General features: G+C 42.7%; 1 protein-coding gene across 1 annotated transcript; it reads right to left on the bottom strand.

Moving 5' to 3' along the window:
- Positions 1-2,559: 2,559 nt before the first annotated feature.
- Positions 2,560-7,072, bottom strand: nefma (neurofilament medium chain a). Its single transcript, XM_004074985.4, has 3 exons — positions 5,520-7,072; positions 4,836-4,960; positions 2,560-4,760 (listed from the first exon to the last, which is right to left on the bottom strand). The coding sequence occupies exons 1-3, from the start codon at positions 6,573-6,575 to the stop codon at positions 3,344-3,346; spliced, it is 2,598 nt and encodes an 865-aa protein (XP_004075033.1). The 5' UTR covers positions 6,576-7,072; the 3' UTR covers positions 2,560-3,343.
- Positions 7,073-13,673: the final 6,601 nt, after the last annotated feature.

Below are 13,673 nucleotides of genomic sequence, written 5' to 3'. Positions count from 1 at the left end.
CAGCTGATTCATGGGAATCATGTGAAGGATGGAAGATATACAGAATGTCAAAACCTATGTTACATGTGTCGCTGCTACATTATGGCAGTTAAAAGATTAACTACGATGGCTCTGAAGTTCAAATCACATCCAAAAAACATTATAAAGATCACGAAAGATCACAAAAATTAAAAAAGCATTAGAAATCAAAGCAAAAATGTTCCCAAAAAAAGATGAAAAAGGAAAAAAAAAAAAAGAAATAGGAAATGTTTGGGAAAAAAAGTAATTTTCAGAAATCAAAATGACTTGTTTGTCATGGTGCCTCTCAGACTCCTCCCCCTCCAGCTCTGCCTGCTCTTCTCATCCTGATTACCACCAGCTGACTCCACTCACATCATCTTCTCTGCCTCTTAAAAGGAGACCCAACGCCACAGTTCAACGCCAGTTTGTTGCCCCTTATGGTGACTATCGCTGGTCTAAGTTATGCTCTGTTGCTATGACCTTTGCTTCGGTCTCGCTCTAACTTTATGCTCCTTGTCCCAGGATCGCCAACCTACCTCGAGTGAAGTCAGCGTGGACCTTCCACTTAGCCACTCAAGCAACCTGAAGACCTCACGGCTCTCGCTAACCTTATCCAGCCACGCCACAAGTCATGTTCAAGTCCGGACCGCTTCCAGCCTAGATCAATCTCACCTCAGGAGAAATAATTAAACACTTCTTACCTGAAAACTCACCTGTCTTCGTTCTGGGTTACAGCATCTGAGTTCCACCCACCTGCAGTGTCATGACATTGTTAAAATAAAGGAAGTTAAGAAGAAACATCACTGATCAGATTATGATGTTTGTCCGTCATTTTAACAAAGTTATTTGGCACCTTAAACACAAAAACATGAATGTTAATGCAGACCCAAACAGTGCTGCTGCTTTCAAAGAATATTTTAATTCTGGACATACCTATGATGTCATTCTGGATATGCTCTGTACTAATGACAAAGGATTATACTTTTTTTTTTTTTTGTTTAAATTTCACCTCAGGGAAGTAATTTAAAGTCCCACACCGACTATATTTTGATCTACTTTAAAAGCTTTCCCAGTGGTACTTTAATAATTAAGCTGTATTTAGCCAAAAAATTAAACTAAAACCTGTGTCATTTTCTAGGACATATGTCCTGCAAAGCGGCAGAAGTTATTAGAAATTCAACTGAGTTGTGGTGTGGAAGTAACCCTGATATTCCATGAAATCTTTGTTGACATGCTCTCCTGCTAGCTTACAACCCCTCATTATCCCCTACCTGACATTAGTGATGCAACCAAAAATGAAGCAAAGAGGTCACCAACTTTCTGCACAGACAATTCCTACAGAGCTCCAAACTTCATGTGACCTTCAGATTAGTCCAAGTACAGAACACAGAGAGCTTCATGGAATGGGTTTCCATGACCGAGCAGCTGCATTCAAGCCACACATCACCAAGTGCAACACAAAGTGTTGGATGCAGAGGTGTAAAGCACACCGCCACTGGACTCTAGAGCAGTGGAGACGCATCCTCCGGATTGATGAATCACACTTTTCCATCTGGTAATCTATTGGATGAGTCTGGGTTTGGAGGTTGACAGGAGAACGGTGCATTTCTGACTGCATTGTGCTGAATGGAAGATTTGGTGGAGGTGGAGTTATGGTGTGGGGTTGTTTTTCAGGATTTGGGGTTGGCCCCTGAGTTCCAGTGAAAAGAACTCTGAATACTTCAGGATACCAAAACATTTTGGACAATTCCCTGCTCCCAACCTTGATGGAACAGTTTGGAGCAGGCCCCTTCATCTTCCAACATAACTGTGCAGAGTTCACAAAGCAAGGTCCATAAAGACATGGATGAAAGAGTCTGGTGTGGATGAACTTGACTGGCCTGCACAGAGTCCTGACCTGAACCCGATAGAACACCTTTGGGATGAATTAGAGTGGAGAATGAGAGCCAGGCCTTCTCCACCAACATCAGTGTGTGACCTCACCAATGCACTTTTGGAAGAATGGTCAGAAATTCCTATAAACACACTCCTCAACCTTATGGACAGCCTTCCCAGAAGAGTTAAAGCTGTAACAGAAGCAAAAGATGGACCAACACCATATTGAGCTCTAAGTAATGGGAAGGCACTTCAGTTCATATGTGAGTCAAGTCACTTGAAAAACTGGAACTACAGAAAAATATGAAAAATTAGATTATGAAAAACATGAAAAAAAGGGCAATAATTATTTTTCTGACAACTATAATGATTGAGTACCAGCTGTTTATTTCTTAATAGAAGTCTGTGGGATTTGAGCTTTTTGGAGTCAGCAGATACTTCCTGATCCCATCCAAATTTCACATACAATCAATGTTTTGGGCTCAACCTGCCATTTGGTGCAAAAACATCCAAAACAATACATGGCAAGTTACTTATCTGACCTGTTTTCCTACTTAAATAAAAGCCAGCAGTTTTACTGGTATTAATGTTATAATATATGATAGTGTAAGCTGCTAATAGGTTATATGGATGTTTTTGGTAAAGATTATCTAAACGTGAGATTAGCAAAAACAACAAGAAACAATCATTTCATAGCTTTCTTTATTGAGCAAATGCTGCTGGGAAATTCTTCACAATGGGAAAAGTCATGGGACTGCAAACAGTAGCACCTTGTGTATTAATCATTAAACTGATGTCAATCCTATGCAAGAATGCATGTTTCTATGCGTTTACAGTAAGAGATTTTCGTTGTTGTTGGTTTGTTTCACTCAGGTAAACAGAAGGGGAAAAAGCGTGTTTAAGGCGAGGTGGAGTACTGTGAGCTTTGATAAGCTTTGATGCCTTCAGGTTCAGGCTGCTTCAGGTTGCGTGTTCCGTGTTTCTGTCTTTATCATATGTATTCATAGTTCGCGTTGATTTATTTTGGCTCAGATTATATTTTCAATCGTCAAGTAAGGCTTTTCAGTAGAATGCATGTCGGCCCCCCTTTGGCATTGTCTCAAAACCCCCTCATTTCCATTCCAACCACAGTGCATTTGTTTACATAAGTCCTCTTTTTACAGATAGGAAGGGAAAATGACTCCCCCCTTCTCTGAGCTAGCATGCAGACTCCCTCCCTCCCACCATGGAGCTCCCCCCATGAAGAGCAGAAAGTAAGTAAAGGAGGGTAAAATGCCTCAGTCACTTGCTCCGTCTGCAGCGAAGCTTTCACTCATGCATGTTTGAAGCATTTAGGTTTGTTTTCGAGAATGCTCGTCTTTATTAAGTCGCTCTAGCTGTATGATTTTCTTTGATTTCTGGGTTGATTGCTTGTCATGTGCTCTCCTCTTGCGGGCCCCCTCCCCCATCCCTCCTTCCCCGAGGCCTCTCAGTCTCCCTCTGTCACCTGCTTGACGGACTGGGTGGAGTGCTTCTCCGTCTTCTTGGTGGAGACCAGCTTCTCCTGCAGCTCTTCCTCCACCTCCTTGACACTTTCTGTCACCGTGACCGACTTGGTGACGTGCTTGGAGCCGTCCTCCCCGGTGGTGATTGTCTCCACAGTTTTGGTGATCACCACTTTCTGGCTGCCGTCCTCCTTGACGGGACTCTCGTCCACGCCGTTGGCGATCACGCCGGTGTCTTTTTCCTCGTCTTTCTTCTCTTTTTCTTCTGGGCTGCTCTTGTCAAGGTCGCCGTTCATGGCAGCATCTTTCTTTTCTACTGGTTTTTCTTCTTTGGAGTCACTCTTGGTCTCTGACTTTTCTTCCTTAGAAGCCTCTGGCTTGCTGGTCTCTGTTATAGGAGATTCGGCTTTTGGGGACGCAGTCTTGGGTGAGCCTTCTTTAGGAGACTCTGCCTTTGGAGAAGTAGGTTTTGGAGATTCAGCTTTAGGGGAACTTGGCTTTGGGGATTCAGATTTGGGAGATCCAGGTTTTGGAGATTCAGCTTTAAGGGAACTTGGCTTTGGGGAGTCAGATTTGGGTGATCCAGGCTTTGGGGATTCAGATTTAGGTGATCCAGGCTTTGATCCTTCCTTTTTCTCCTCAGGCTTTGCAGCTTCTGACTTTGCTGCAGTGTTTTCCACTTTATCTTCTGCTTTTTCACTTTTTTCTTTCTGCTCATCTTCTTTTTTGTCCTTGTCTGCATCATCTTTGTCCTCTTTCTCATCTTCACTTTTAGATGCTTTGTCACTGCCTGCATCTTCATCCTTATCACCTCCTGCCTCATCCACTCCAGCCTCCTCCTCCTCCTCTCCTCCACTTCCCTCCTTTTCCCCAGGAGAAGCTTTAGACTCTGGTGCTTTGGAGGAAAGGACTGTCTCCTCAACTTCCTCCTCCCCTTCTTCTCCCTGTTCTCCATCGTCATCACCTCCTTCTGCATCATCTCCCTTGTCTTCCTCATCTTCTTCTTCCCCTTTCTCTTCCTCTCCCTTGTCCCCCTCCTCACCTGCATCCCCTTCATCTTCTCCATCCTCTTCCATGGCAGGTTCACTCGCGCTGACTTCAGCTTTACTGGCTACAACTTCCTCTTCCTCCCCTCCCTCTTTTCTGTCTTCCTCCTCTCCTTCCTCCTCCCCCTCCCCTCCTCCGTCTTCTGCTGAGATCTCCTGTGCGATCTCCGCCAGCGACTCATCCAACTCGGCCTTATCGTCCTCCACCCTTGTTTCCTCGATGATCTCTTCCACAAACTTGTGCTGCACTTTCAGCTTGGAGACCTCAGACTTTGCCTTAGCGGTTTTCGTGGAGGAGACCGCCTGGCGGTAAGGGAAAGTGCTAAAGTGGGTCTCCTCACCTTCGAGGAGTTTCCTAAAAAGACAGAAAAACGTTTTGGTGCACTTTCAAGTAAATCTTTAAACATTTTTTTACATTCTGAAACCACACCTGTATGCAGCAATCTCAATATCCAAGGCCATCTTGACATTGAGCAGGTCCTGGTACTCCCGAAGATGACGAGCCATCTCCCACTTGGTACTCTTGAGCTCATTGTCGAGTTGGTGAATTGTTTCCTGAAAAAACACACAGCAGACATTTTGTGAAGACCCTAAACAGTCTTTAAAGTCAAAGTAAAAAAGAAAAATTCTGCAGTTAACTTTGGTTTCCAGTCTCCTGGGTGCATTTTAATATATTCTGACGCAATCCCACATCTTAGAAATGCTGAATATCTTAGCCTCCACACTGGATTTACGCGCCCCCACCCTCTCTATAAAAAAACCAACAGTGAGGTGATGCAATGACTGAACAGGCATCGACCCGAGCCTCTGACTCAGCAAGAGAGACGGAGGCAGCATACTGCAGTGTCTCCTTTTAAATGCTGGCAGCCTCCCAGCGCGTTAAAAAAAAGGCATGTCAGCGCAGCCTCCATGCGTCTTTACGCAAATTAAAAATCAGGGAATATGTCACCATTCATGTGGAGAGGTGGTGTTAAATCAAAGCTGTGTCACTGAATCTAAAACGTAATACATAAATGAAAGCACAAATATCATTATTCTGTAGGATAAAGTCTACGGAGATGCTGTTTTTGCAGCTTTATACTGCGCGTAAAGATTGCCCCCGGTGTCTCCGTACCTGGAGGCTGGCCAGGTCGCTATTGTGGCGGTCCTCGATGTCACTCAGCTGCCTCTCCAGCGAGTCTCTGGTCCCGCGCACAGACTCCAGCTCCACCGTCTTGGACTGCAGCTGGCGGCGGTAGTCTGCTATCTCATCCCGGGCGGACTTGATGGCGTCCTTGTTCTGCTCCGCAGCCTCAGTCAGCTTGGCGTAGCGGCACATGAACCAGTTCTCCACCTGCTGCAGGTTCTGGTTGGAGTGACCCTCCAGCTCGCAGCGGATCTCCCGCAGAGCCTCGGTGATATCAGCCCTCTGGAGGTCTTTCCTCTCCACGCTCACCTGAGACGCCTGAATCTGCGCAATCAGGTCGCTCACCTCCTCCTCGTGGTTGTTGCGGATGAAGGCAATCTCGTCCTGCAGCGACTGAACTTTCTTCTCTAACTCGGACTTGACCAACTCCGAGTCGGTGGTGTCCTTCTTCAGGACGCGGATGATGGCCTCGGTCTCCTCGCGGATTCGGGCTTCTTCCTCGAAGCGGTCCCTGAGCCGCTGGATGTCCTCCTCGATGTGGTCGGTGTCCAGCTGAATCTGCGCCTTGTCGTGGTGGATCTGCTCCAGCATGGAGCGCAGCTCCTGCAGCTCCTGGCCGTACAGGTCATCCAAGTTGGAGCGCGACACCTGCCGCTCCCGCAGAGCCTGGATCTCATCTTCGATCTGCTTGTTCTGCTGCTCCAGGTAGTGCACCTTATCGATGTAAACGACGAAGCGGTCATTCAGTCCCTGGAGCTGTTCTTTCTCGTTGGATCTCTTGTAGTCGCCTGAGAGCGAGTTCTGACCATAGTCGACGCTGTCGGTGGAACTAAGCACCGTGGAGCCGTACGCCCGGGACACTGGCGCGTTCAGGCTCCGTTTGTAGGACGCGGTCAGAGTGGAGCCAGGGCTTCCCCGGGACCAGGACTGGGAGCGGAAGCCGCTGGACGGGGTTCCGCTGGGGCGGCCGTAACCGTAGCTGGAAGTTCTCGTTTCCATAACTCTCCTGAAGGGGCTTCCTATCGTCTCCACCGGGTAACTCATCCAGCCAGATCACTGTGGAGGACGTGCGCAGTGATGGAAAAAAGGGGGGAAGCGTGTGTGTAAGTGGGCGTGTGCGCGCAGGAGAGGGGTGTCTGGCTTCCACAGCGACTCAGACCGCTTCTGTGCGCGCTTTATATATGTGAGCTAGTGTCATGAACACGGCGAGCCCAAGCAGTTTTGTGGCAGGCACTGATGGAAGAAGGGAGGGGAGGCACGCCCTCCGCTATGGTCCCAGGACCTGGACCACGTGGGTGGGGGTGCGGGGGTGGTGGGGTGACTTAAAGAAAACACCCACTGATCAATAGATTGATGGTTAACGGAGGAGATCTCTGTCCATGGTGCTGAAACAACATCACACCCGCAGAACTTAATTGCACCAGTGTACCTGTGGAAGGGGACGGATGTTATGGTTCAATGAGTGAAAACTAACTGACAGACAGCTGTCAATCAACGACAACAGCACTGCGATACAACTTTGTGTTTCCTTCCAAATTGGCGGAGCATGAGTCTGAGCGTTCCTGCATGTTCCTAAATCCCAAATTAAGTACTTATCACAGCTCATGGTTAGACTCTAAGGGTCCAAATGGTTGGCAAAATGTATTTGATTTTGTTTTCCTTCTTTAAAAAAATTAAAATTATTATAGATAATTATTCATGTTTTCATGAGGATGACAGTGCAATTTTATTGACATCCCTGTATTTTAGGCGAAAACAAAAGTTGTATTTAGTTTAAGTTACAAAGCACTATGCAGGATCAAATTATAAAATCACTGCACTTCTTATAATTGTATTTTAAGTTTCTTTTTTCCCGCCTTCCTAATGATGCCGTCATTACTTTCAATCCTGTGTACTTTTGACACTCATTTATTGTGTCATGACCATCTATCTGTCTGTCCGACCCACCGACCCACCTACCCACCAGACTACCCACCCAACTACCCACCTACCCACCTACCCACCTACCCACCTACCTACCTACCTACCTACCTACCTACCTACCTACCTACCTACCTACCTACCTACCTACCTACCTACCTACCTACCTACCTACCTACCTACCCACCCACCTACCTACCTACCTACCTACCTACCTACCTACCTACCTACCTACCTACCAACCTACCTACCTACCTACCTACCCACCCACCCACCAGTCGCCTTTTTTACGCTATACGGGCGCCACTATTTGGAGCCAAATGACAGTGAGTCGGTCTGAGTCCATGTTTTTATGGCAACTATTGTCACCAGTCATGAGTGAGTTTGTTGGAAGTCCACACCCCTTTCATTGAAAGCAGGCCCAGGAGAATCTGTTGCTCGTTTAAAAACGTTTAAAACATTTAAAACGTTCAAAGTGGGCAGCATATGCTTTTTTTGAGGCATCTGATTGGTCAGTTTATAACTTGAATAACTTGCAATAAAATAAAAAAATTTTTAAAACATAATTAGGATTATCAAGAACATGTTTAGAAAGATATCTGAGCAAGAATGGTTGATTCTGGTGATTCTGACAGTGAATGGTGATTCTGACAAATAGAATGACTGACTTTATTTTCTCAATAGAAGTCTATTTGATTCTGGCTTATTAACCAGTGGGTATAGATTGGTGAATATGGACCACAATCCATTGCACTTGAAAATTTTTTGTGGGAAAAAATAGTTTTGTTTTTTTTTTAATTTTTATAAACCATCTAAAGAAAACAGTGGATTCATGAATAGTTTATGTAAAATGTTTATATTTATTAGATTTTTAATTTGTAAATTCTGTGACTTCATATTTGCCATTAAAAAATAAAAAATTACTGAACATGGCGTCCAAATTCATTTAAAAATGAAGTCATGTAGCTTGCTCAATAACTTGTCCAAAAACTATAACATAACAGACAAAAAACAAACCACAGTTTGTGATCCTCACAGTTCTAAGTTGTGATTTTAATGCAAAAATCTGTCTTAAATCTGCATGTTTTGGCTCATTTGTTGTCGTTTCCTCTCTTAGTTGTGCTTCTTCTGTTGTCTTTTAATGTTATTTTCAAAACCAACACGAAATGAATTACATGTTAGAGCATGGTAAATGGTAAATACTTGTATAGCGCTTTTCTATCTACAAGGACAAAGCAGTTTTACAGTCACAGTCCCATTTAACCAGTCACACACTTTCACACACTGGTGGCTGCTCTGCCACCAAACACAGGCGCCCACCTACCACCAGAGGCAAGGTGGGGTTCATTGTCCCCAAGGAGACATTGACTCATGGGCGTGCAAGGCAGGAATTGAACCTGCAACGTTACGATCATGGGTTGACCGCCCTACCTCTGCCCCACAGCCGCCCCAGCATATAAGTCAATGAAAAAAAATGAGTAAAGCAAAACCTTTGTTTACAGTCAGAGAAAGAATTAGCCTTTTATTCCTCATTTTTTTACAGTTGTCATATGTTTTCTAAATAGCAAAGAAACATCAGCATAAATCTAACTCCCGTGTAACATCACTGCATAATTACACCTGTAGGCCACATTTGTTGGGTTATTCATGCATTACTGTCAGCATCTCCCTCTTTGCAGACGCTCTAATAGTTTGTCCTCAGCAACCCGCTCCTCTGGATCGATCGTCTGTCAATACTGATGTTTCAGTATCAGGTGCCAAACATAAAGGCGTCTTTACTGCAGCTAAAACAATTGCACTTGTTTCTGCACCTTTATTCTCCTGTCTAAAATCTCTTCTGAAAGCCTGTGTTTTATGTCTTTTCTCATTTGGATTCTAGCACAGACTTCACTGAAGCAGAGTTTATCCATCAAGCCCGTTTTAGATTGCCTCTGAGACCGAGTCAGACAAAGAGGGTCAGTATGACTTTCTTCCGGACGTTGTGTTTGCCATGCTGAATCATGCCACCGGTACCAGAGTTAAAAAATAAATAAAAAAAACAGAAAAAAAAAGGGGAGTCATTATGTATTGGTTCTGGGCTCCGGCGCACTGCAGAAGAGCTGGAGGGATTTCAAATGGTACTGCAGCAGAAACAAGCAGTGAGATGAGCCCATCCCATTGCACTCTAGTTCGCCTGAGATCCTGCATGATGCAAAACCCACAGGTTTAGAGAGTTTAAGGAGTGCACCATTAGAGGTGGTGCCCCATGTTTAAGGGCCACAGTGAAAATTTAAGGTGTAGGACATACTGCAAAGTCAGCATGACCTTTTATTTAGCTAGTGTAGTGCTGCCTCAACCAAATATGCACAGGAGCATGAAGCTAAGACTGTTGAGGTCAGAGGAGCTAAGATTGGAAATATGTGCTTCGACAACGTTTATTAACTTTAAACGAAATACACTTTTCTACTAAAGCCATATTACAAAATAACCATCTTACCTTTTTAAATTCATGCTATATGACCCATAAGTGTGTAATTGTATAGAAGCACTTCCAGATCATTGAAAGTTTATTTTTGTATGAATAAAAGCTGATTGTTTTTTTGCAAAATATGTGCATTATTTAGGTGTTTACACAGTGTTGTTCTTCTTTTTAAACATTTTCAGCCAAAAAAATCAAATCCAGAAACATTATTTATTTTATGTTTATGGCAATTCAAGATTAAAAAAAAAATACTTATATGCGTTTAATGTTGAAATCCAGTTTTATATGCATCTTAAATCTTTCATTAAACAGTCAAAACCAGAATTGAATCTGCGCATTCAGATACACTTAAAAAATGTAAAAGGGTTTTTTAAAAGTTTTCTCTAAAACATTTCTAAACTAAAAATATTAATCAATTATAATTAAAAAAGCAACATGCAAATAAGAAATGACTTGGATGAAGGTTTAAAACAAACCAAAAGTTTACATGCATTTAAAAAAAACTGCAAGATCTCACTGATGGAACAGGTGCAAGGCAAGAAATGATCAATAAAAACAAAAATCTCCCTTCTTCATGTAATGTGAATATATAACATGTGCATAACTGTAAATAGAAATGTGCAGATTATCAGGTGTTGTATAAAAAGGGGTGGGATCACACAAGATTTCTCTTCAAACATCTACTTTTCAAACACACTGTCTTGTTCTGTCTATTTTAAACTGTTGTGTTTATTTCCATTTGTTTTTGAAATAAAGAAAAATTGAACTGAATTTAATTGAAATGGATAAAATTTGGTTTTGAATGGGAGTCTTGATGCATCAAATGCCATATAATTCAAAATTTCTGATGCCTTTTCATTATGACTTTAACTAGTGGGACTGAGAGATGTCTTATTCCTAATGATCAGTGCAGTAGTGCTTTCAATCCCACGTTCCACCTTCATTGTTTTTCCAAATAAAATTGATACAGCTTTATAGTTCTAAGGATGCTGTCAGAGCAGAGCTGGCAGAACATACATGAGAAAAACTAAGTTTTTCCCCCTGTACATTACCTCAACCCAGAGACAGACTCTAGCAAGCAAATTTAAAAAAATTAGAGCATCTTAAAAAGTTCAAATTCTGAGGTCAGCAAAGTCAAATGTAACACTTGTATATTAAATGGAACCATTACACATAGATTGAAATATTTGAAGACAGTTTGTTCCCATAAATTTGATTATTTTGGCTCACACACTTACAAATGTTTCCTAATCCTTTAAATTATTTGTCTGGATGGGTGTGTGGAACTCACATGACTTATGTCCAGTCATCGACACCCTTTATGGAGGACAAGCTATGAAAGCAAATGATGAAAGAATCTGGTTAGTCACTGAGTGCTGAATCCAAGTATATTAACATAACATTAAGTGGAATGTGGAATGATTTAACATCCTGATTACCAAAGAAAAAAATGCGTCCAGTGATTTATTTTAATATCCACCAAAAACTACCACTATCAGAGCCCCACCCCTTCACATTTGGTATCACTAAAAAGTCCCACATGTCCTCTTTAGATACCAAAGCAAATTAGTGGTGGTTGGGAGATATTTAGGTTTTAAAACGTCCTCCACATAGAATACATTTGCATTGTTGGCAGTCGGGAGGTTAAGAAGGTTGTCAAGCAAAATGCATACAAGGATTTGGGGGAGCATCGCAAGAAAAAGAAGAAGAAGAACAAGATGATGATTACAAGCAGTGGACCAAGGTTGGAGTCAGTTCATCAAGAGCAACCAGACATCAGCTACAAATGTTGTTTTTATTATTTTTATTAGCTGTTCTTTGTTTTTTATTTTTTTTCATTTATTTGTATTTTTGGGTTTGTTTATGTATTAATTTGGTTGTTTATTTTTATTTATCTTATTGTTTGTATTGTCATTTTTTTTGTGTATTATGCATTCATTCATTAATTTGATTATTTGCTTTTATTCATATAATTTATTAAATTTGTAATTGTTTTTTACATTTCTTCATTTATTTTTTATTTGTATTAATTCATTCCTTAATTTGATTCTTTGTTTTTCTTTATTTTATGTATTTATTTACAGGTTTCCCAAACTTGTACTATAAAAAGGATCACCCACACTCCAACCAAGGGCTCCTCTTCAGCTGCTGTCATGTGCTAACTGGTCTTCTCTCAGTCAGTAAGCTATGCCAGAGGACAGACAGAATATGGAGAGGAAAAATGACTTTGCATGTGTGTGTGTGGAGGTTTAGTGAGCGCGAGCAAACGATAATTCATGAACGGGTAAGTATGGCGACTGTAAATCCTCCGTTCACCTTCCCCTCTCTCAGTCTCTGCAGCTTACACAACGGACGCTTGTCTTATTCCCTGGTAATTCTGTGGAATTTCTGTACTTTTTTACCCTCTGCAACAGAAACATCCATCTGCTCACCTCCATTACCCACCAGCAAGCAGGTGTATTTCATGGCAAACAGAGAGAAGCCGTCATCTCCAGAGCAGCTGCTTTGCTTTGCTTGGTTGCCCCTGTTTCTTATCTACTTGATGTAATCAACTGGCTGAAAAGTCTATGCATCATTTTGACACATATATGAAGCTCCAAGATAGATTGTACAGTTCATTAGTCTCTGTTTTAAACGGGATAGTCCACACTGTTGAAGTAAGAAAATGTAGAATAATTATAAAGTACAAGATAAAAAATAAAAAAAAATCTGGAAATCCTTGAAGTCCCACTCTGATCATCTTTTAATCTATTTTCAAATCTTTCCTATTAGTCTTTTTACACTGACCAAAAATATAAACGCAACACTTTAGTTATTGCTCCCATTTTTTATGGTATGAACTCAAAGATGTGAAACATTTTCCACATACACAAAATAACCAGTTCTCTGAAATATTGTTCACAAATCTGTCTAAATCTGTGATAGTGAGCACTTCTCCTTTGCCAAGACAATCCATCCCACCTCACAGGTGTGCCATATCAGAACAGCATGATTATTGCACAGGTGTGCCTTGGACTGGCCACAAGAAAAGGCCACTCTGAAATCTTCAGTTGTATCACACAGCACAATGCCACCGATGTCGCAAGTTTTGAGGGAGCGTGCAATTGGCATGCTGATAGCAGGAATGTCCACCAGAGCTGTTGCTAGGGAATTGAATGTCCAATTCTCCACCAAAAGCCGTCTACAAAGGCGTTTCCGAAAATTTGGCAGCACATCCAACCAGCCTCACAACCGCAGACCACGTGTAACCACACCAGCCCAAGACCTCCACATCCAGCATGTCCACCTCCAAGATCGTCTGAGACGAGCCACTCGGACAGCTGCTGAAACAATCGGTTTGCATTACCACAGAATTTCTGCACAAACTGTCAGAAACCGTCTCAGGGAAGCTCATCTGCATGCTCGTCGTCCTCATCGAGGTCTCGACCTCACTCCGGTTCGTCGTCGTAACCGACTTGAGTGGGCAAATGCTCACATGCGATGGCGTCTGGCACGTTGGAGAGGTGTTCTCTTCACAGATGAATTTCGGTTTACACTGTTAAGGGCAGATGGCAGACAGCGTGTGTGGCGTCGTGTGGGTGAGCGGTTTTCTGATGTCAATGTTGTGGATCGAGTAGCCCATGGTGGTGGTGGGGTTATGGTATGGGCAGGCATATGTTATGGGCAAGAACACAGGTGCATTTCATTGATGGCATTTTGAATGCACAGAGATACCGTGACGAGATCCTGGGGCCCATTGTTGTGCCGTACATCCAACAACG

This window comes from Oryzias latipes, chromosome 12 (assembly GCF_053564925.1).
Source record: "Oryzias latipes strain Hd-rR chromosome 12, Olatipes_Hd-rR_3.1".
Lineage (NCBI taxonomy): Eukaryota > Metazoa > Chordata > Actinopteri > Beloniformes > Adrianichthyidae > Oryzias > Oryzias latipes.
The sequence above is the reverse complement of the archived record's forward strand: the minus strand, read 5'-3'. Positions and strand labels throughout refer to the sequence as shown.